The sequence below is a fragment of the Hippocampus zosterae genome, chromosome 6 (genome assembly GCF_025434085.1).
Source record: "Hippocampus zosterae strain Florida chromosome 6, ASM2543408v3, whole genome shotgun sequence".
NCBI classification, from domain to species: domain Eukaryota; kingdom Metazoa; phylum Chordata; class Actinopteri; order Syngnathiformes; family Syngnathidae; genus Hippocampus; species Hippocampus zosterae.
In genome coordinates this window covers 16,450,591-16,474,913 of record NC_067456.1, presented here as the reverse complement: position 1 = coordinate 16,474,913, position 24,323 = coordinate 16,450,591, and the positions used below count along the sequence as shown (strand labels likewise).

At 41.3% G+C, this 24,323-nt stretch overlaps 1 protein-coding gene across 4 annotated transcripts; it reads right to left on the bottom strand.

Moving 5' to 3' along the window:
• Positions 1-528: 528 nt before the first annotated feature.
• LOC127602181 (rapamycin-insensitive companion of mTOR-like) lies at positions 529-24,057 on the bottom strand. Of its 4 annotated transcripts, XM_052068104.1 has the most exons (38): positions 23,924-24,057; positions 23,751-23,798; positions 20,622-20,719; positions 18,977-19,041; positions 18,622-18,753; positions 18,437-18,500; positions 16,360-16,486; positions 15,791-15,960; positions 14,958-15,025; positions 14,505-14,572; positions 14,345-14,427; positions 13,951-14,038; positions 13,722-13,812; positions 13,531-13,597; positions 12,932-13,012; positions 12,240-12,340; positions 11,982-12,147; positions 11,592-11,693; positions 11,378-11,424; positions 11,148-11,283; positions 10,823-11,022; positions 10,613-10,739; positions 9,987-10,151; positions 9,651-9,727; positions 9,492-9,570; positions 9,275-9,384; positions 9,112-9,199; positions 8,930-9,022; positions 8,494-8,600; positions 7,926-8,155; positions 6,756-7,845; positions 6,201-6,281; positions 4,675-4,934; positions 4,375-4,581; positions 3,298-3,450; positions 3,065-3,188; positions 2,335-2,473; positions 529-2,244 (listed from the first exon to the last, which is right to left on the bottom strand). In XM_052068104.1, exons 1-38 carry the CDS (start codon positions 23,970-23,972, stop codon positions 2,164-2,166), a joined length of 5,262 nt encoding a protein of 1,753 aa, XP_051924064.1. In that variant the 5' UTR covers positions 23,973-24,057; the 3' UTR covers positions 529-2,163. The 4 variants fall into 4 exon arrangements, with proteins under 4 accessions (XP_051924064.1, XP_051924065.1, XP_051924066.1 ...); XM_052068105.1 differs by lacking the exon at positions 6,201-6,281 and having other exon boundaries at positions 4,675-4,982; XM_052068106.1 differs by lacking the exon at positions 6,201-6,281.
• Between the last annotated feature and the right edge of the window lie 266 nt (positions 24,058-24,323).

Genomic DNA, 24,323 nt, shown 5'->3' with positions numbered 1-24,323 from the left:
CCCACATACTTCTGAAAACAAAACAATTTTAATGTTGATAAAAAATATTTTTCAAATGACTTGCATACATTTTCAATGCATAATTGGAGTGAACTCGATGGAATTGGTCTGCGTTGCTGTCGATTTCAGCACATTGACAGGTAATGTGTTCCCTCGTGTGGTTTGAATCTGTAATCATCACACATCTCTTTGATCGTACCCCAGAAAAAGAAGTAATGGGGAGAAAGGTGTAGTGAAATAAGGGACCACTCCGAACGCCTCTGGATTCAGACTTTGAGGACACCCTGTGCTGTTGCACCCAAACTTTGTTTTGTTTTGTTTTGTCTTACAAGACAAGAGTAATAAAATATGCTTCAGGTACGAGCTCCAGATACAACCTGTTTGTCGGGACTCACATTACTGCTTCAGTGTCTCCTCTATTTTCGAAAATAAGACTGATCCAAAACAGTTTTGTGCACTGTGATTTAGTGTGCCTTGGACACATGTTGGACACAAGTTACACAAAACGGGAACAAAAGAAAAAAAGGGTATTGCCATCTTTTTTAATTAACAATGCATCCCTTTAATAGGATTGTATGTTTCTTTAGGTCATCAATGCCCCCAAAACATACTGTACACAATATACAGGGGAAACCACGACTCAGGCAACAACAACAAAAATAAAAATAAAATAAAAGGAAAAGAACTTATTAAATTATAATACAGTCTTGAGGAAAATATAAATAACTTTTTTTCTTCTCTGGTTGAGCTCACTATGGTACAGACATATAATAGATCAGATCTGACAGAACGCAACTGATCTATGAATCATCTCTCTATGAGTCCATTTGTGTAGCAGCATTAGAGCAAAAAAAAAAAAAAAAAAAACAAGCCAATGGAAACAGATCAATCCAATCCCGTCTCCCTGGCAACCTTGTACAGATTATTTAGTCACCCCCTTCCACCTCGGCCACCGATAGTGATATTGCATTGTGGGTGGGGGGGGGGGGGGGGGGGGTGGGATCAAGGGTATTTATCGACCTACAATGTCATGGCAAACGTGAAGAAAAAGGAAACTAAACAGTGTTACAAGCAAGAAACAAGATGACAACTTGACCCATGCGTGTTACACATGCAAAGGAAGTGAAGCACATAGGTAAGGCATAGTGTTGGGTAGCTGCTGGGTTGATGCAGGTTTTGGTGCTAAATTTGTGTTCAGTCCTTCTACACAATAAATAGCAAATACAGCAACACTTAGTCAAAGATCATTGCACTTCCTGACTAAAAAACACAAGCTCACCAAGAATGCAATGGCTAAAGGAGGACATTAAGCAAAAGGGATGGTACTAGACAGCATAGAACTACATGCTATTCTCCTCGTGTATTTTCTAAGGGTGGCAATATACTGAATAGTGCTTATGATGACAATACTACGGATGCTTGATTGTCTGATACACAAGAAATAGGAAAGGAACCCGTTGTTTGTGCTGACAGTAGGCTACAAGTTGCAGGAAAGTAAGGAAAACGGAAGCAAAACACACGTGGCTTGTATAGATCACAGGCGGGTGAATGTGAAGCACAAAGGCTCCAGATCCTGGAAAAAAAAAATAAATGCAACAGAAGGACCCTTTTTTTAGTGTTTTGTTTTGAAGGGAGGAAATAAAAGCACACACGAACTGTGGACTTACTAAGGGGACAATTTCTGTCATGACAGAATACAACCTCTGGAAGGAGACACAGTCAATCGATTTTTTTTGAAGTTTTTGAAACAGCGCGATTCCTTTGTCCTTTTGATCCAGTTTGTTTTTGTGATGCATTATTCAGTGTTGCTCAAGTTTGCCAACCCTCTGAAGACAGATTTTGGTTAAGCTGCTCCTCTTTTTCGCCCATTAAAGAAAAAAAACAAACAAAAAAAATCTGCAACAGCGTTAGGCGGAAAAACTTTGTTTCGAGAGAATGATGTTCTTCATGTTCAGCTGTTGCTTGCGTGAAGAACAGCGAGTGATGTGCCGTTCCCCTCCTCCTTCACTTCTTCCTTGGCTACTTGCACTCTGTTTTGAGCAACAGTGACATGCCAAACCTGCTCGCACCCTTCGAGCCATATCTGTTTGTCAGTCTTTCATGGTTCATTGTTGGGTGGCGTGTTCAGGGGCTGGTAGGCAAGACAGGCGGGGAGGAGGATGATCAAGATTCTGCGGGAGGGTCCTCTTCCTTTTCAATAGGTTTTGGCAGCTTTGTCAGGATTGCCTCTGCCTCCTCATACATCTAAAACAAGCAACAACACCGCCGCCACCCCTGGATAAGCACCGCATCTACGCTGATTTCATCGGGGTGGGGAAAGAGAAATAGACTTACTGGCATGAACTGCACATCCTGGAAGAGCTCCTGTATGAAACGTCTGGAGGTCAGGCGAAACATACAGTGGGCTAAGAGGTGAGACACCTCCGAGTACAAGCAGATGTCATCAAACGCATACGGAAACTTCTCCTTTATCCTAAAGAGAAATACAGGTAGCGCACAAAAGTAACAATCAAGGATACATCAGAAAAAAATGTATTGAATTTAAACTGCCCCAAAGTATAGGTGGCACCAGTCAAAAATGCAACATGATGAAGACCAAAAAAGTCCCATTCTTTTGTGGAATTTAAATTACTAAATATGAGACCAATACTGGATGCCGCATGCTAAAGAAGGTGGCGGTAATACACCAAAGGTATTGGCCAACCACCGAGAAGAAAGGGAAGTAGTAGTCATCACCATGGCAACTAAGGAGCGGCGTATCACTAGTTTACCATGCGGCTTCCTTTCGCCACAACAAAGATTTACAGCACCAAATGATGCAATAACTGAGCAGGATTCTACCTTCGGCCACAAACCAATGAGGGATTCTAGTTAAAGTCAGCCATTTTAAAATAAGAAGAAAATACTATTGTACAGTATTAAAGATTTGAATCCAACCAGAACTCATTCGCTTCGGTCAACATGATTAGGGGTGCATTTGGAAAGATGCTCCAAGTGCACACTGCTTCACTTGGACTGTACGGACACTTATGTCTAGTGAAAAAAAAACAAACATGGCAATTACGTGAGAAGTCCTGTTTCGTGGCCTTTGGTCCCAACAGATGAGCTGAGGTTGATGATGAGGCGAAGCACCTCTTTTCTTAGCAGCACTCGGGGGGCAGGGCCATCCTCTGATATTGCCTTGCCGCCTACAGAGGATGACATAACATAATTGAAAATATGACTCGTGGCAATCGCTGCTCAAGTGTTTTTATCCAAAATTGAGGCTCTGTTTCTCTTTTTAATCAGACTATTCACCAATGACAATGTCACTCGGCGTGGGCGTGCCGCAGATGGAGCCTTGTGAAACGGCGGCATCACTGCAGCCTGAAACGCCAGAGAACTTGGACTGAGGCATCACCTCCAGACGATGCCCGCTCTGGCCTCCCCAGGACGGGAAGTCCACATAGTCTGGAGGAACAAGATTGCACAGAGCAAATCAACAAATGAAGAGTTATATTGAGACAACATCCTATTGAAAATCTGTAGGGGGACTTGAAGACGGCTGCAACTCAAGCAATTCCACAATGTGTTTGTGTTTTTTTAATAAGGCAAAATGTCGCTTTATCATATGATACTTTGTAAACACATGGAGTGAGCATAATGGAAAATTAATTCTAATTCTAATGTAAGTCATTGTGATGCACCTTCTCGTGCGACCGTCTTGGCCACTGTGAAGCAATATAATAGGCATGTCATGCAGACATAACCAAAGAAGAACAGTACCTCTTCCATTGTTTCTAAACCTGCGACTATCGATGCTAACCGTTAGCATGTCAATGGCATTTTGCCCAGCCGTGTCGTGGTGTGTTGCTCTATTTAACGCTGCAGTAATTTAGCACCATAACTCATTCGTTTGCTTTGTGACAAAAAAACAAAACAAAACAAAACAGAAAAGGTCATATTTTTTCCTGTAGCGGCGCAATGCATAAGGGCATATAGTGTGTTTCTCATGACTGTAGGTTGTTCACTCTACCTTTTCACTTTTGGGGGGCATATTTTTACGCCACTGTGCAAACTAGTTTGTGGGAACCTTAAAACACTATACCTGTATGACGGCTGTTGGGAACAGAAAGGACCCCTTGCAAAGCAAAAGCTGCTTCAACTAAGTATTTGTTTCAGGGGTGTGCAGATTTTTATGCAACAGTCTTATTGCACATTTTTTTCTCAGATTTGTTTTTCAATCAAAATAAGTCGTACCAGTTCCAGCTGACATTGATAATTACCCTTTTGATGAATGACATACCATTGCCTCGTGTTTACATCACCAAAACTAATTTGAGAAGGGTTGTGCTCACAAATCGAATTCATGCGCGTGTGCGTGCGTATAACCACCTGTCCGAGCCCGTGTACTGTTGATTGGTGGCTGTGCTGGGTACCCAAGGACAATGGCCCCTACACAGTAGAGGCAGTTCTCCTCAGTGTGATCCTGTAGTCCCGTCTCATCCGAGTCCACAGTGTGGTTCGGGCAGTCGCCTCTATTCGCGATCAGCTCGGAAATACTGAACTGCTGCTTCAGTAATGGGAGGGCGGGACGATCACCTACAGGGTTTAATGATGCAGAAATGAGCATGATTTCTTTTTAAACACCTTGTTGCTTTTGCAGACACGTGTCAGGCAGTAAGAGACTGTTACCATTATCGTCGCCAAACAGAAAGCGTTTCCTCTCCTCTGACGGGGGGCTTATCCTCTGCTGGAAGTACGCCGTGTCTCTGATGTGGAACATATCATTGATGTCCACAGGCAGCGCGAGACCAATGTAGTCATCGCCACACCCATAGGTGGCGCTGGAGACCATGGAGCGCACTGAGGAGCAGCGTTGCAAGGTGCTCTGGTTGATTGGGCTGAGGAGCTCCTCTTTGTCCAGGGAGGCAAAACTCAGAGCCTTCAAAAACCTAGGGAGGCCAAGAGGAGAGGTACGTGAGAGGATCCGGGGGGAGAGACTGGGAGGGAAAGATGAGGAGAAACAGCAGCAAAAAAAAGGTGGATAAAAGCACAGAGAGATTTGGTGAGGAGGTCGCAAGAATGACGGTGGGCAAAAGGGCTAAAACACATGAGAAGCTGTAGCCCATTCAAGTATTGAATCACGGTAGAGAAGACCTTCAAAAATAAAGCTGACTGGAGTTTCAAATGGACAAGGAGAAATCTATTTCATATCAAATTCAACACTTATTTCATCACAACAAATGTGCTGATCGTGTTTTTCATCAATTGGCCTGGGTGCTTAGTTACTGAACTGCATAGAGTACCAGACATCCATTAAGGGTCCCCTAAGGTAACCCATGTCCGAATTGCATGCTCTAAGCAAGAGGCCTGCACGTGAAAATGTTGAACAAGCACACCCGCGTTCATCTATTTCGACACCACAGAACAAAAACTTTGTCTAAATCCACCAGCATACAAATGTCTCTGGCAAGCATTGAGAGTCAACACTGCATTCGACAAACATGCTGAAGACCCTCAGAGCCAATGCCGGCCCAAATGGCAGGTTCGAATACCAGAGATGGGCATTCAGTTCCTTGAACGGAATGGTCAGTCCGTCCGTCCTAAATTTTCGGGACAGAGGAAGGATGACGAGTAGTTTTTTTTTAAAGCGAATGAATTAAGCAAGGATGGAAGTGGATTTTCCTCTGTCCCTTTAATCGTTCTTAAGTATGTGGTGTCGGGAGACAAAATAACAAGGCCAGATTGTAGCCAAACACTGCATTTTCTTAACAGGATAGTTCATCTCTGGTTAGCCTCAATGAGTTGATTCTGGATATATTGCTTCCATCCAGGCAATGTACAAAGAATGGCGGTCCACATACTGTGCAACAAAAGTGGGATCCACCAATCTACCTACCTACTTTGCTGCCGCCACCACATGTCATTGAGGCCTGTGTAGCTGGTGAGGCCAGGGGGCCCCCTCCCAGTGAGAGATACTGAGCGAAATTTAAAAGAATTGGCTCACTAGACATAAACATGCTTGTGTTGATCTGCGGTTATAAGTCAGATAATCGGGTTTGTAACTAATACTAACTAACAATCTACTTGTTGTTGACAAGTTCTACAGGGGTCGAAGCACAGGTGACAATTCCTGTGGGCAAAGATACAATACAAGAGAGCGAAAGCAGACTCGAACTAGGATCTAACTAACAAGGACACTGGCAAGGTCCACCCACCGCGGCACCAAGGTTCTGGACAGTCTGTGGTACGGACTTAAGACACTGGACTCGGGGCAGGTACTTCTCCTGTCTGATATCCTGACAAACACAGCACAATGTCCACGGAACACACAAACTGATGATGTAGACAGAAACTCAGACCCTCCTCTTAAAGAGTGATGCTGTATGAAAAACAGTATTAGGACACATGGATATCAATACATTGACTCAATGTAGAAGAAAATATAGAGCTGCTTGTCCCTTTTTTTTCCAGTTCATCCTCCACACCATTGTAAACGGGAGTACATCTGTGGGAATATTTGTCCATTCATCCTGAAGACCGTTTGTGAGGTCAGGGGTTAATGATATTGGATGAGCAAGCCTGGCAAACAATATCTGTTCAAGTACATCCTAAAGGCTATCGATTGATTACGCATAATGTGTCCATCACGCTTCTACAGTGAACTACTACTCCGCTACTTTGCGGATTTTGGTCCCCATTAACCGCGATAAACAAGGGATTACTGTAATCGAGAGTGCTTTTGTGACACAGTTTCCAAAGCCAGGCCTTACCTGCGAGGTGTGAGTCGAGAATCCAAGCTGCCAGTCTTCATGGTGATGGTGTCTGTGAAGAGCACATCTTTTGCAGGTGAAGCCAGTGCTTCACTATGGGACAAAGATGGGTGTATTCTTTGTTGCTGCAGCCGCTTCAGTGTGGCATAGCCCAACGCATCTCTTGGGCTGGTGTACATGAAGCTGCAGTCAGCCAGGCTCTTGATGGTGGTCACTGAGGGGGATTTGAGAGATTGAGCTCGACGGGGGAGCGTGTGCGAGGAGCCGGGTGGTACCAGAGAGACAGTGGAGGTCTTGGGTGCGGAAATGTGGTTTGTCTGCGCCTGGGGCGTGAGAGGGGACAGCGTCTTGACAGTCTTGGCTGAGACAACTGTGTTGAGGCTAACGCAGTCAGAAGAGTCTGGTTCGGGTTCGGAATGCTCAGGGTTTCCAACGGTTTCCCTTGATGGACTGGAGCTCATGGAGCTGATGCCACTGGTTGTGGTGTCAGTGTTAAAACTCTGACTGCGGCTTTTGAACTGAGTACCTCCTGCGCTTCCTCCGCCTCCCACATTGCCTCCGCAAGAGGAGGAACCTCCATCTCCTCCTGTCAGACGCTCTCGGCTGCTCTGTTCCCGTTCTCGACAGGGATGCTCTGCGTGCCCTCCCAGACCGCTGAGTGCCAGGCCTGAGCCTCCTCCCCTGGCCAGCTTTCCATCTACAAGATGCTCCTCAGATCCCCCCCTGGTCCCGACAAACGATGTCTCCAGGCTGACAGTGGGACTCTTTGGCATTGCTCTGCCATTTAACACAGTGGTGAAGACATCACCCTGGTTTGGGCTGTAGACAGAGGGCTCTGTCACTGTCCGGTTACGCCTCATCTTAAACTCAGTCGGCGTGCACGAGCCCGTCTGGGTCTTGGGGTCACTTGTGGAGCGCAGTTTCTTGCTGGGGAGGGACAGGGAGTTGAGGAAACGTGCACGAACAAAGCGTGTGGAGGCCAGGATAGTAAAGGGGCTGCGGTCCTTGACTGGCTTGGAGTGTATAAAGAAAGGAGCCTCATCTGACTGGTCCAGAATATCACATTTGTCGTCGTCTAGGATGTACATGTCTGAAAGCACAAAGGAAAAGATGAGTGTCATGTTCTCCAAGGATGAAGAGTGTAAATAGTCATATATTTGCCCGACATACTTGGTTGGGACTCGCTCTCACTGTTGTGACGAGAGCTGGTGGATTCAGAGTTGAGGCTAAGCGTGCTTGGCACGGACGAAAGTTCAGAGGTCAACTGGGTTTCAACCTCATCTGGAGTGACTGGCCACAGCGTCCTGCGACTGTGTCTGACTGCATCCCAACCATACTGCTTCAACATCTCACACCCCTGCCTAGTCTTGGAGATCACTCCCAGCACATAAACACACGTACTGCGGAGATAAACAGATTCAGTCTTGAGTGAAGCCACAGAGGACTCGCAGAGGGTTAGTTAATAGTCCACACTAATGTATTCATATTTGTTCTAGTGAGTGTTACTGTTGACCAAATATATACTAAAGGAATTCTATCGAACTTTCAAGAATTAACAATGGACTTTATTTTAAAATACTAAATGATATGCAGCCTCATCAAAGCCAATAATGGCACCTCGTTTTCCTTTTTGCTTAAGGAAATGAGGTTTTGAATATTCATATATTTAAACTGAAGAGTAAATCTGAAGAAGTTTACTGCTTTTGTGAGTGCAGTATAGCACAAAAAAAGGCCGTACCCACGTACTGACAACACCTCGCAGTGCTGAGCCAATGCAAGCATGTCAGGGATGACATTCTCCTCATGGAGGAGATTCAGGCCCCAGTTTGAAGAGCCAATGTTGCCCTGGATGGAAATGAAACAAAAATCAATTAGCGATCGCTCTCAGCCATCATTGATCAAGTAAGTTACAATATGATCTGATACGTTGAGTATATTTTTTTAAGAAGAGATAATGGATTAAACTGTAAAAGTACAGTACGTCTTGTATTCTTTCAACTGTAAATCTCCCCAGGGTGGGACAAATAAAGGATATCTTAATTTAGCAAGTGTAACCAGAACCAGAAACCACTCACATTTTGTACCAGAAACTTTCAGTACTACTTCAACAAACTTTTCTAAATTAAATTGTGTAAATTCCTTTGAAACATTAACTTGTATTAGGTGTTGCTGACCAGAGCCCAGAGGGCAGCCTTCAGCTGTTTGATGCCCTCCCAGGTGTCCAGCATCGGGGAGCGAACCGTATAGCTGAGGTCAGGAACTATACTCTGGAAACAGAAGACAGACAAAGCGAAGGCTTCCAAATAAATCTACATTAGAAGGAAAACATGTGGCAAAGTTTCAGTACAACACTTACCTGAGTCTCCAATAGATGGCAGCCTGTCTTATCATGGACTAGCTGACCATACAAGTGCACAGGGAGATAGACATTTGGTCTTTGTAACCTGGAGATGGTCAATGAAATTAGAAGTAGTATTAGCTGGCAATTAAAATGGATAACAGTATAATCAGCGTCTTACCTTTGGTTGCTGCGTCTTACGTAGTTATCGCCATCAACAGGTTTGCGATAGGTTGTTAGTGCTTCGTTTAGTTGCTCCTCTATCAGGTCAACATATTTTAGGTTGTATTCCTAGAATTCAAAAGGCAATCATGTCTTGCTTGCATTTAAACGAGACACTCTGGTTTCAAACTAGTACAATGGAAAAATATATCAAAGCAAGACGCTGCTGTGCATACCTTCTGCCATTTATCGAGCTGTTTGCTGACATAACCCCTCTCATTGAGGTAAGAAAACCCTTTAGGTATGGACAGGAACCTGCATGAAATAAAATCGAGTATGATTTTCAGAAAACACAATGCGAGTATACAATGAAACACCTTGATGAAACCCCTTACCTAAGGAGCAGAAGAAGGCCTTTGTCTCCCAGGTGAGACAAAGCTGGTTTCAGCTGGATGAGCGCATGCAGATTGGCCTGTAAAATGAATGAAAAAATAGAGTCACACAACAGAAGTATTGTTCACACAAAACCGTTGGTGAAAATATGAGTCACTGTGTTTACTGAGCAGGCAATGATTTATTTATCCTTTGGGTTATTTCCTCTCGTTGGTGGGATATATTTTCAGCCACCGCGGGCTTTTGGCAGATAACATTTTACAGCTCAAACATGTAAGAATGTGTCGGAAAAAGTATAAATGACTGTGAGTACGAAGTGGATGCCTCTCCATTATCACCTTGTCCTCACAAGCTTCGTCTAGAATATCTAGGGCCTCCATGGACACAGCTTTGCTATGGTCATGAAGCTGTGTGACCAGCAGCTCCATGCCCCAGCTGCTGAAGAACTCCACACCTGCTCGCAGCAACACACGCAGATGTTTGGTGGCATACAGTCTGCAGGTCTGCTCACAAGAAGCATTGTTTGAAAGAAGAGGAACAAGACATAACACAGTATTACCAATACAGGCCAATAAAGATAAACGCTTAACTGCTACATCAAAAAATTTGGGGCAATACAAACAGTAATTACAATGTACAGTGGTACTTTGACTTAAGGGTTTAATTTGTTTCGGGAACAAGCTTGTAACTCAAGCGGCATGTCAGAAGCTTGCTCGCAAAAACAACAATAACAATAATAATAATAATAAAAGTAGATCAGACAAGCTACAGCTCGTAACTTGAAAAGCTTGAAAACTTGTATGTCAAGGTACATTTTACGAATTTCCTAGGTCTTCAACTCAATGTCCCGCATCACAGAGTTTAAAAGGTCATATTTCAATTAATAACATCAGAGAGCGTGCCAAATTGTCCCTCCTTCTCACAGCCTGACAGATATACTTGTGTGTTTATGTATTTGGCCTACATCAGTAGCAGCGGTAAGGATTTTGGAGAGGATCACTCTTGCGAGACCATCTCTGCTGTAGTCCAGTGTGGCTACAGCAAGCTTAAGCACAGCATCCTGGTTCTTCACAGAGCATAGATTCAGCAGGCTGCAAAATATAAAATTAAGTTGTGTAAATGTGTGTTGACGAGAATACACAGAAAATGTGTTTGATTGTTCTGCAAAACTCACCACTGAAACAGGCCACATTTCTCCAGAAGTTTGACTCCCTGAGAGTGTGCAGAGAGCGTCCCAAAGAAGAGAAAGTAATGTTGGCTAAGTGTGGTGAGCAATCCGTTACTTTGCAAGCAGCGCTCAGACTTGAGGCCTGCAGACGAAGACAGCCATGACACCATATCCCTCACGAGGTCCTCCAAGTAGCCCTGTCCATCCTAGTAAATAAAGGGAGAAGAGGAAGACCCAACAGAAAGTTACACACACCCACACACACACACACACAGAAAAAACCCTACATGGACATGAACATGTAAATAATGGGTTTCTGGATTTTTATTACCTCATCTGAGTCCACGAGGAACTCAACAAACTGACAGCCAACTACAGTGAGTTGTCTTGCCTTAATGTGATCCAATGCCAGCCCTGCATACAATTTACTGCTGGGCTTATAGAAATATAGCAGCCTCCGCACAAACCTGTGATACAATAACAAAAGGACAATAATCAGAACCAAATACCGGTACATTTACATCTCAAGGTGATGGTTTAGAGTTTCTCACTGGATCTCACCTGTGCATCTGTTCATCTTTGTTGTTCCTGAGATTTACATTTGGCCACTAGGATGAGGAAATAACATATTTCAATACAACTATAATCCAAAAGGACAAAAGAACGCATGTGAGTTGAAAGCGAGACAGAAAGAGATATACAGTAAAGCAAGAAAAAGACAGAAAGACAAAGAGACACAGCAAGAAAAGGTGGTGCAACATTGTAGTTGCCTGACCTTAAGGATCGTTCCAATGAGCAGCCAGTTCCACTCTAAGTTTTGCTTATGGTTGAGAATGTGACTCTCTCTCAAGTTCATCATCAATGCTTCCTCTGTGTCCTGAACAGAGAAATACAGAATTAACAATAACACTTTCATGTTGGTTTAGCATTCATGTGAAATTGGCAGCTCCTTTTCATGAGCTTGATTTAACGAACCATCAAAATGAAAACCAGTTTAACTGATGGCTTTAGTATGTAATCATCACACATTGTGCCAAACAGTAGATGCGATCATAATGTTCTTAATCCTAAAATTCTTTATTAAACCAGTAGTGCACTTCCTCTCCTTAAGAGATCAAATATAAAAAGAAGACATGTAGACCAAGCTCATCTATAAGTAGGTTACCTTAATGACAAAGATGTCCCTTTGTACCCGTGAGTGTGACTCTCTGCGGCTATGGGAGGATACAGAGTTGCGGATGATGTGATCTAGATAGAGGCTGTGTGGTTTAACACCTTTCTTCTTTCTCTCGTGGAAACGCTTCAGATTGTTGACAGCTGCACTTGCCCGACTAAATCAAAATTGAAAACGAATCCATAATGGGATCAGGGCTTGAGTTCAGCGCACTCAAAGAGGAAAGAATTTAAGCATAAATGTACTCACAGGCGTTTTTCCTGTGGGATGTCAAAGGAAGCTGCCATGTTAATGAGGGTGGGAAGGCAGTGCAGGTGGTGACTGTGAGTGTGTGGAAGGATGGTGTTTGCCTAAACATGAGACACAGAGGGAAAAGCCGAGATTACATACAGTATGCTATTCAATCCGGGTGTTCCGATCAGGGTCCCCCCCCCCCTGTTTTTTGTTTTATGCTGCCTGAATCCAATCTTCCACGAATGAGAGCACTCGATTCCGATAGCACACACATGGATGAGCTGCACATTTCTCAATTTTAGAGCTAATGACCACTAACAATCTGCCAACTATTTTTTTCAATTAATTTAATGAATCAGACATTCTATTTCAATTTCCATCCCTTTATTTATATAAAAAAACTGTCGATTACTTCAAATTGACAGTGCAGAAAATGGACAAACATATACTTTGATTCAGTTACTGTTCTGTAACATGCAGTGTAAAGGAATGGGGGAACGGACACTACACTGCACACAAGGCTCATCTCTCGTTGGCTGCAAAGTACTAGCTGCAGGTGATCGGTTCTTGTGATCACTGAAAGGCATTGATTGATCATGGTCGAGCAGCACTACTATTTATTAATACTTATTATAGAAAAGGATTTTCTCACTGTATAGGGAAACATCTTTGACCAACTACAGAATTAAGCAGAGACACTGCCTTACCATATGTAAAAGCTCGCCCAAGATGATGGTGGCCCTGACAGCAAGCGGATCGTCGTTGCTTGTCACCACCTCTACGAGACCCTGAAATGAGATTAAGCAATGTAATTTAATATGTAATTGAAATATGCAAAAGCTTTTCATCAATACTATGAAAACAAAACTTTAATGACCATTAACATTTCAACCAAATTAAATCTATCCAGTATAAAAAAAAAAAACGAAAACCCGAATGAGACAACAACTAGACATGCATAGTCGTGGATTAACAATATATTACCGGTACACGTGGCGTCCTTCAATTGGTCGCAATAATGTACTGTATGTGTAACAACAACAAAAACTAGGATACAATAATCAGGTGAGCTCAAATAAAACCGTGAACTTCTTTTTGGAATGGTACCGAATCTATGAGATAAAAACATCAATCTTGAGTTTTGTCAAAAACACAAAACTGAACATGATCAAACATGACCATGTGTTTTCTGTACATTGAAAAAAAAAAAAAAAAAACACATCTGGGTTTCCAAAGCTGCAGACGGACAACTATGAATCCATTGTCCCTTGTTGGGACTCATGCTTATTCTTCCCAAGGCACTCACCTCAAGCAGCCCACTGGTGATGAAGGCAGAGAGCACAAATGCTAAATAGTTATCCATCAAATCAGGTCTGGTCAATGAAAAATATTTTTTTAAAAGAAGAAGAAAAGAAAAAAATACTTGATGAGTAATGTAAAGGGTCAAGTTATTAAAAATATGTCATCTTTCTATATCTCAAAGGTTTTATGTCTCACCGTGAGCGAGCCCTATGGGGAAGGACAACTTTGGCCTCAGCAGCAACAAACCCATCAGAGAGTCTCCATGTGTCCTGAAACCTTGCCGGGTCTGATGGGAAAGAATTAGTTGCGTACTGTGTATAGAATATGTGTTATATGTGATCTTTACGGGCCAAAACTTTGTCTCACCACACCCATACTAGATACATACCAAGGGTAAGTATAAAGGTTTGGAGCCATTACTCACCAACACTTAAAAGAGCATCTGTGAAGTCTTGGGTCACAATGGGTACAGGGAGTCTGAATATCTCATACAACACCTCCAACAAGCCTTTCTGAAAAGAAAATATTGATAGAGATAAAAATGAGATTGAAATTCTTAAAATACATGCAGCAAAAATAGCTGTTTAATCAATAGTTCCAAAAACTAAGGGCAGCCAAAGAATGCACAGTTCATTTACGTTAATGGACAGAAACAGTGTGTCAATTTTCACAAGCGAACATTTCCTAGTCTTCCTTGATCTCCAAATGTTATTCATCATAAAACCCCACACTGTACAATATACAGGAATGTCATATATTGCAGGGGGGGGTTTGGTTACATTTTCAAAAAATTCTATCATTAAAATAATAATACTCACCCTAACTTCCACATTTGGTATGCAAAGTAAACCAATTAAAGACTGGATTCCAGAATTTCCAGACTTGCATAGGTTTATAATCCCTATTAGAAAAAACAGATAACTTTAAAACCAAGTTTTAAAAAGGGAAACAAAGTTTTAATTACAGTTGAGGCCTTACCAGACCAAGAGTGAAACGCTGCCACTATGGCCATTCTACTTGATAAGAAACGTGCCTCTTTGTCCTCTCTGTAAAAATGAAAACATACAGCCATTAAAAACAGAACACAGTGTTCCTCACACAAATAAGAAATGGACCAGAGAGTCTTTTTTGAAGAATGGAAAGAAAATGTTTCATACAAGAACAAACTTGCACAAATAAAACCTGGGAGTAATTTTATTTATATTTAAAAAAAATTAAAATAAATCATTACAATAAAAGATAATCACACAGAGCGACTTTCAGTGGTTAACATGAATTGAAAAAATGTAACCGACATCCTCAGTGAGTCATTGAAGAGTGAACAGCCCAGATAATACAAAGACATTTTAAACCCCTTCAACGTTCATAGCGATCACCAAGACACGCACGCACGCACACACACAATTCACCTGAACCCACTCATTCACTCACTTGTGTTGCCCTTCAGCCATGTCTGCATTGTGACGGTAGTGAAAATCTGTGAAAGGTGCGAGGATTTGCTGGAGGAGAGAACACAAACAGACACAAAAAAACTGTAACAGATCAAACACACTTGCTTCGCCTCAACCAACTTAATAATCGTTTACTTGTTTTCGGACACTATGTGGAATCTCACTGAAAAGTTCAGATAAATCCTCGACTGATGTCATATGACATCCATGTGGCTAGTGTGTCTGGTGGAGGGACGCTTTCATCCAAATTGCCTGTTTAAACAATGAGGCCATGGGGAAAACACTGTTAATAACTAATGAAAGCAACATGGGAAGGAGAGGCCAAGCTTCGGCTGCTAATAATGACACCCACCACACTGGATCATTCACATACCGTATTTTCTGCACTATAATGTCCTTCAGATAAGGTGCACCTTCGATGAATGGCCTATTTTAAAAATGTTTTCATATACAGGGTGCACTGCATTATAAGTCGCATACAATAGTGTTTGAGGTTGCACTATGCATCCACTAGATGGTGCTACAGTCGAAGAAATACAATGCAATAAAGCTTTATTTATACAGACCCTTTACAACTGCTGCAGCTGTAAAAATGAGAACTGGTCACAAACACGGATAAGAAACATAGAAATACAAATGGCATTACAAAACAAAAAATGAAAGAAAAGTTATGAAGACAATTCAACAAAAAGGCACACAAACCTCCTGCTTTATTGTGCGAAAAATACGGTACTTTAAAGTGTGTGTGTGTGTGTGTGTGTGTGTGCGTGTGTGTGTGCGTGTGTGTGTGTGTGTGTGCGTGTGTGTGTATACCTCTAACTCTACATCGATTCGCACATACTGGCGGGTACGTGGGTGGTTGAGAAGGTGGAGGATGGTTGTGATCAGAGCTTCATTGATGCGGCTCAGCTGACAATCAATCACACTCTTTAAGATAGTGCTGAGGCCCCCTCGTTTTGCGACCACCTCTGGGTTTTTCAGGGCTACAAGGAACAACAACACCCAGCCCCCAAAAAAAGGAAAAGAAAAAAGAGAAGGCATTGATAAGGACGGGTCCTTCACACCTGGGATAGGCTTCAGCACGTCCACAACTGTCGTGGGCATAAAGCGGTTCAGATAATGGAAAATATGTTCTACGTGGACTCAATTGTCTAAACACTGCATTCTAATTAATGTTGCCTGTGTAGAAAATAAATTATGCAGCAAAATCTATCCATTTGTATCCATCTCAGTGACTAGTAGGGCTGCATCGAACATATTGTAAAACATTTTGGCGGGGGTTGACTTCCACCAGGTTTGTCTACTAACAACTATCAGTAGGCACTTTTTATATATTATATTATACTGATTAGGGGGTCCATCGTACAAGAATATCTTCTCACCTAGCTCGCAGACAATCGCGATGGCTGCACGGACCATTCGGTCCCTCTCTTGGAGTCCATCAGTACCCACAGCGATAAGCGAGTTTGCAACAGAGGTGGGGAAAAGCATTGCATTGACAGTGATGATCTACAGAGGGTAAAAAGGGATGGAGGTGAATCCAATAAATTTGACTAAAATAATTTTTCATGATATTGTTTAAAATATATTTCTGTAAATTAGCACTGCAGAGACATCAAATGTAAGATGAAAGATGGTTTGAGATGCTGTCTAGTAATTCAAGGTAGTAATACCAAAATTGTTTTGTTTTTGTGACAGGTCACAGCATATACACCCCGCAAAATGTATTAGAAATTTAGTAATACTTTCATTTGTGCTGTACACCAAAAAACATTTTAGGTTTGACATTAAAAGATGAATATGAGACATTTCTGAATTTGCATCTGCATTTGATACATGACTTAGAGCAACGTGTCAAACGTGCGGCATGTGGGCCGGATCCGGCCCACAAATGAGTTTAATCCGGCCCGCGAGATTATTATGTAAAGCAGGGGTGTCAAACACACAGCCCGCGGGCCGGAACCTGCCCGCAAGGAGGTTCAATCAGGCCCGCAGGATAATTTAAAAGTGAAAAAAATTCATAAAAGACACAGAATTGATATTTTTAATAAGGTGCAATTCATTGAGTATCCGCTACGGGACACTGTTTACGGGACACAGAGAAGAAGACAACAGCCGCCTCAGTCAGTCACTGAGACAGGCCCATGACAGCAGACGCTATCAATAACACTCTCACATTTACACATTTAATAGCACTCTCCTTAGTTTGTAAGGTGTAAGCAGGGATTACATTTAGATTTTATATGCACGTGCAAATGGTTTAAAACTTCCTTTCTTTATAAATCTCGTTTAATCTTAAAGAGCATTACTATATTTTTCAATACCAATGACTTATTAAAACTTGTACAATCAGTGGGATCAGTTGCAATTCATATATGTGAATGATAAAAGTAAACTGCACATTTGTTGAAGGAAATGTAAGGTGCTTCATGAAATGTTTTGTAAAAGATATGTTCATTAAATTTCAACATTTTCCTAATGTTCTTGTGCTTCCTTCAAAACAATGGAAAGACATATTGTTTTGGTTATTTATAGCAAAGTATGGTATCATTTTAATGGTCCAGCCCACTTGACATCTACCGAGGCCATATGTGGCCCACCATGTGAAATGAGTTTGACACCCCTGACTTAGAGGTAGGAATACGCCAGTATTAGATTCTACTATCACGTTGAGCAAAAATATTGCAGTATCAAGGTACTGTATTGGAATTACATCTCTAAAATGCAATATTTTCAAGTATTTGGGTAAAAGAAAACAACTGTTTTTCCATTGATAAACGTGTACCATATTTAGTTAAACTCAATAAATATCAACATTCTTAGCGCACCAGTGATTATAGAATACATGCGGCACAAAACATTCAAAACAGCTTGCTTCCAGATTTTTCCCCCCAAAAGAAGTATTTATTTGCAAATCCTTTGCTTACAATAATAGCATTAAGCCTGTGACCCCCTGACATCATCAAATCTTTGTATTCAACTTATGATGATTCCCTTGGCTTTCACCACTGCCTCTTTCAGTCGTTGCTTCTTGTCTCATATTCAACTTTTGATGTAACCCAAATGTTTTCAATCTACAGCAAAAATAAGACAACTAGCCTCAGTGTTTTAATATTTTTGGAGGGGGGTGCGTGTACATCATTAACTCAAGTTGTCGCCTTAGGTCGATCGCACTTCCCTAAGTACAGAGCCTCCCTCTGTGTGTTTGTGTGCAAGTGTATGTGTGGAGAAGATTTACAGTAAAGGACTGAAGAAGCTATAAATAGCCTTGACTGCAGAGTTGCGCAGACCATCCACACAGTAACATTGCTGCGAACCCAATGATCTTTTGTGATAGTAACACGGCAGAGGAATTTATCATGACTGCAAGAGGCACATTCCGCCAGGAACATGACAGCACTCTTACAAAATAATTAGACGCAGGATGGTTCTTGACGACCAAAAGAAGTGAGTGCTTACCTTTCGGACTAGTCTCAGCGCCTGAGTCCTTTCCCCTTCGTTGCTCTGCTGGATGTCGATGCACCTAAATATACATGATACCTTTTAGCACAAGTGAGCAGTAGGAGAAAACACGAAATAGCCCCGTTTGAACGATCCAAGTTCTAGATGGGTGGAAGGCATTTAATCAAATTCAGCACTTTTACCTGGCTATCAAATAATCCACTTGTAGTTTGAGGACTTTCTGCAGCACAATGGTGTCACGAATGAGGTAGCGGAGTGCCCGCAACCCAGCAGCACGCACTTCCTTAGCCTCATTCAGTAAAGCTAGTCGCAGACTAAAGGTGACAAAATACAATCAGGTAAGTCCAACCTTTAGAAAAACTCATACATTTTGCATATCAGTATGGAAGTGAATCTATAGAGAAACACAGGCAATTTCTTCACATTTCTATATAAAATAATGAATCCATCCAAAGCAGTACTTTAGAGCGCCTGAGTGATGTTTTTTGGGAGCAGTAATTCAGAATTGTTACCGTAAATTACAGACACAGCACTTACCAAACAATGATTTCTTCGTATGTAAACCCAAAGATTTCCTCATGATGCCTAACACTGCATAGCAGCTGCAACACAGAAATATTTTATCACAATGGCATTGTTCAAAATAAATAGGAGCACTATTTATTCGGCATCGACTTGAAATCACTTCTTTATTGTATTCAAAGTTCACTTCTTTATTGTATTCCACATGAAGGAACGAAAACTCAATGACTCAAACAAAACCCTTCTCAGAGGGAGTAGCATTTTTGCACTAAGTGCCTTCACTGCTGATGGATCTTGAAAGTTCTAATTCCAAAATGCAGAGGCAACATATCACACTGGTCACGTGTAGCATCGTGTGTTGTATTGGAAGTATAAGAGCACGGCAGTGTGCATTTCGGCGACAGAAAGTCTCCGCGCTTTGCTTTCTAGCCACAGGTAAATATGAAATTATAAATATAATTTAGTTTTATCATACATTACTGACACCAATGGGCCAGAGAATCGTAATTTGTCCCTTTTAAGAGTTCAATGATTGTATTGGTAGGTCCTAATTTGGGCCCTGCAAAACTATCCGAAGACAAATGGGATGGCTCCAGCAATATCACCCATCTACAGTCTCCATCATGGGGCAGCACTAAGAGGGAAGCTGTACGAGAGTAAGACAGGTAGTGACATTTATCTTTGAATCTCAACATGAACCCATAAAGCAGAAGCAGCACCACTGTCTACAAGAAGAAAGCGGTAGTGGAATTGGATGAGGCATCGAGAGGTGATGAAAAGGAGGCTGTTCTAAACTAACTCTGATGTCAGAACCCAAGCAAGCAGCAGGAGGGGAGAAAAGACTAGAAAAGGAACATGCGACATTCTCCGGGGTGGGATTAGGGCAACATCATCCAAGAACCCTTTTAAGGAATCAGAAGCAACAGAAACACTTGCAGAGATATGGAGGACGTCCCCTGTCTTGTTGTAAACAGAAGAATTAAAAAGGTCCGTGAGTTGTAGTCAGATTCGCACTTGGCCTTCAACCCATTACGCTGGCACTGGCTGAATGATCAGTCACAATACAAATATTTGCATGAGTTGATGAATTGGTCTGTTCTATCAATTTAACAGGACATTCCACATTGTGGTCTTAAACTTGGCCCTACTATTGTTGTTAATGTTTATCTTAAGAGACAGTTAAGGAAATGCTTGAGGAGATGTTTGTTTGGATTCTGGAATATTAAAACAAAGAAGAACAGACAAGCAACAACATTGTCTCAATATTTGGATGGGTGCCAAACCCTCTATTTTAAGAAGTAACAAACTTCAGGTTTTCTGATTCATCATTCAATAACCCATCACCCCAAAAGCCGTGTTTCATTTCAGCTCAGCAAACAATTCCTAACTGATTGAAAACAAACTTAAAAACTAATCAAACGATAGGTTGACACTATTAACAATGAATTGCACAGGGGTACACTGTTTTCTTTGTTGATGTAAAGATGTTAAAAAAAATCACAAAGGATTAAATGTAATGGTGCTAGTTAGTTATACAAACGGCCTAAGTATCTTCACAGCCTCAGTGTGGTCAAAGAATGTTTTTTAATAAAAACACATTGCCAGTGGTGTCAACGCTACTTAAACAAATTATGAAAACTGCACAGTTTAACAATATTACCTTGACAAAGTTGTTCAAATGGCCAAGTTTTCGCATATTACTGACGCCATGAGGTTTGGCCACATTTTGAAGGATTTCCCTGAAGTTTTCTGGTGGTTCTGCAGAACAAAGAAAGGGAAATACAATGAACTACAATACAAGTAATAGGCCAAATCATTGTATCAGTCAGGGAAGCATCGTTGACATGTTGCAGGAAGGAAGTTGGTTTTGTTGGTCAAACTCATTTTGCGCATCCAGTGAATACACAGTCCAGAAGGTAAAACGCAGGCCTGATAGGGGAAGTGCTTTTTGTTTTCAGTTCACTTCACTATTTTATGCTCAGTGTAATATTGGTGAGGTAGTTGTGAAGTAACAAAATATGGCAAAAAATATATCCATATAATTAAACAGTAAAAAAGACAACATGTGGGGTCTGTTCTTCACTGCTGCCGATCTTGTTCAGTCACAGAGCAACAGACTTTTCCATCCGAGTACACCACAGTCTCACCACCAGAGTCAGACAATTATTCATACAAGCATTGACTCCTCTGAGCAAGTCTTCCTGCCACTACAAGTGCTTACATATGAGTGTCCTACAATACAGAATACAGAGTACTGATACTTGAAAATGTGATGAAAAAAGTACCAAGTAGAGCACTCCAATTTTTTTGTCAAGTATTGTTCAAAACATTAATATTTCTTGAACACGGCACATTTCACTCAAATGTATCACTTTTTAGAATAGCAAGGTGCCATTCAAACATGACAAAGCTTACAAAGGTAGATCAACAAATCATTACAGCTGTGATTGTACAGTGTGTTAACTAGTCAAGTCAAGTCAAGTCAACAGTATTTATAGAGCACTTTCAAACAGACATCGCTGCATACAAAGTGCTGTACATGGAGCGATTTAACATATACAATAAACAGTAAGACGAATCAGTAATAAGTAATAAGTAATAAGGCGGTAGAAAGCACCAAGCAGTAAAATCAAGAGCAAATCTAAGTCATGCTGAGTCAAACGGCAAAGAATACAAGTGAGTTTTGAGGAGGGCTTTAAAGATGGGCAGCGAGGAGGCTTGCCGAATGTTCAGTGGGAGGTCATTCCAGAGAGATGGACCAGCAACAGAAAAGGCTCGATCCCCTCTGAGCCTCAGTTTAGTTCTTGGTACGTCTAGCAAAGACTAACTGATTGAAAACAAACTTAAAAACTAATCAAACGATAGGTTGACACTATTAACAATGAATTGCACAGGGGTACACTGTTTTCTTTGTTGATGTAAAGATGTTAAAAAAAATCACAAAGGATTAAATGTAATGGTGCTAGTTAGTTATACAAACGGCCTAAGTATCTTCACAGCCTCAGTGTGGTCAAAGAATGTTTTTTAATAAAAACACATTGCCAGTGGTGTCAAAGCTACTTAAACAAATTGTGAAAACTGCACAGTTTAACAATATTACCTTGACAAAGTTGTTCAAATGGCCAAGTTTGACCAACATTAAACTAAAGCATTATCATACAATTATTATTTCCCCTCGTAATCCATTTCAAAATGCAATAGTGACTTGAGATTCAAATAACCCGATTTATAGCTTTTATAGAGCTATGACATCCACAAGGCTGACGTGGCTCCTACTTGGTAGGTCTATGTCATGTTGTTGATAGAGTATTGGTGCATACAGTATCAGAGATTTTTTAGAAGTACCAGTCCCAATATCGGTACATCCCTACATGAAATTAATATACACTCTATGATCTAAGACTGTAGGACGAAAGTGCCCAGAGAGAACCCAAACAGGGACAGCTACATCAATGACCACCTATTCTGTGAATATCATAAAATATTTGATTTTTACAACAAAGGTCTTAAAAGACAATCACACTTCACTCCAGCTTGATCAGTCATTCATGATTATGAATAAAAATATAACCTGTGTTAAAACACATTATAGAGCCATCAGAACACAAGGTGATATTATGTACTGCATATTTGGAAGTGTACTTCTTTTGACCATCCATGCATTAAAGAGCCTAAATTAAGTCAAAGAAGCTCACCCAATTCCTAGGTTTAAATAAATAATCAAATGACATCCAAGAGATTAAGAACAGTCCAACAGACAGTGTGTTTTGTTTCTGATCAGTGAATATGACAATAGCAGTAATTCTATGTAAAACTTTAATCACTCACTAAAACAAAGCAAGTGTAAACTACATATTTATATCAATAAGACAAAGAACTGAGACATGTCCATTTCTAATGCTACAAAAAAACAAATACTAAAAACTTCAACTGTCATGTAGATGTAGTTATTATGATAAATCTTCAACATGCTTGATAATTTAAAGAATATCTTTACATTAAATTAATCGGGTTGCTTTTCAGTCAAATTTATATGTTGAGCTTGACGATTCCAACAGTGTCGAGTAGCCCTTTTACAGCAGACATACTGTACAGTACAGTTGATTTCATACATTAAGTATGAAATAACTCATGCCCAGATTCCAGCCATGCTATCAACGTTGTGTTCGAAATAAGTAAAGTATAATAAAAAAAGTATAATATTTCTCAATGCCAGTGCATGCCTCGCGAATTTAACATTAGAACAGAAAATGTCTAAGGAGTGGCCTGAAATGTTATTATTCGAAACAGAAACGATCTTAGGTGTATATTGATATTGAGATCAACCAGCAATAATGGGAGTCAATCTTAACATCCAGTGCAGCACCAGCTCATCCCTGCACACGATCATGTGTTGCTTAAATGCGACTCATCTGTCAACCTCAAACCCCGATTTCACCTGGTTTGACGAATGCGTGGCAGCAACAATCGTGGATGTTTAGCCTAATAACAGGCTATCCTACCAACTCGCCAATCAAAACAACAGAGTGTCGTCATGGGTGGTTAGCTGTGGCAGCTAGCTACCGCTAACTCAGCTAGTTAGTTAGCTCTCGAACGTCTGTTATTCAGATGTGGCTTGAAATGTTGTTACTCTAAACAGAACTGAAAGCAAACCAAGTGGCATTAGCAAGGAAATGGCAAGTACCAGCGACAGAGCTGCGTTTTTCGTGGCTTGTGTTTAGAAATAAATGTACCCATCCATATTGAACAATAATCGCTTTCAGTGGGATGTGAACAAGCCTTTGCTTACCTCTGGTCAGATCCAGCGGTACGTTCTCTTCCCCGCTGTCATTCCGACCTGTCAAAAACATACACAGTAGGCATTGAGGGTGACGACGCCCGAGTCATCAGTTGCCTCGGAAAATCTACATCTGCGTTATCCCAACAATAAACGCAGCATTGGGTCAGGTTCTTCATGCTTACCTCGCATCCGAAGACTCCGGATAGGACGGCCGCGGAAGCTGGCCGCCATGTTTCCAGGAACATCCACAACACCGGAAACTTCGTTGTTTCTCGCGAGAAAACAAACAACGGGGGCGGATGTCACAAACAGAACAACTCACAGATTTGAAATCAAATGCACCAGTTTAACTTAATTGAAACAGCAAAAGATAATCTGACCTAGTGCCAGTTTAGTATTGGGAACGGAAACAAAAACAGCTTAGCAAGAATGATTCGTTGCATTCACTTGAATGAGCAGTTGAGATAAAAGTCATTCACTTTGAATAACTAGGAGCAGTGTTTCGGGAAAAACAAAGACTATATGACAGAGTGTTTTGATTGTTGTGATTCAATTGAACCCGTCTCTTGTAAGAAAGTTTGG

Bases quoted from the DNA above. Each gene is read 5' to 3' on its own strand.
- LOC127602181 (XM_052068104.1), bottom strand. From the start codon at position 23,972: ATGGCGGCCAGCTTCCGCGGCCGTCCTATCCGGAGTCTTCGGATGCGA. The intron at 18,754-18,976 runs GTAAGTGCTGTG...TGTCACCTTTAG, and splicing joins TACGAAGAAATCATTGTTTG to TCTGCGACTAGCTTTACTGA. The intron at 10,152-10,612 runs GTAGGCCAAATA...TCTTGTGAGCAG, and splicing joins TCCTTACCGCTGCTACTGAT to ACCTGCAGACTGTATGCCAC.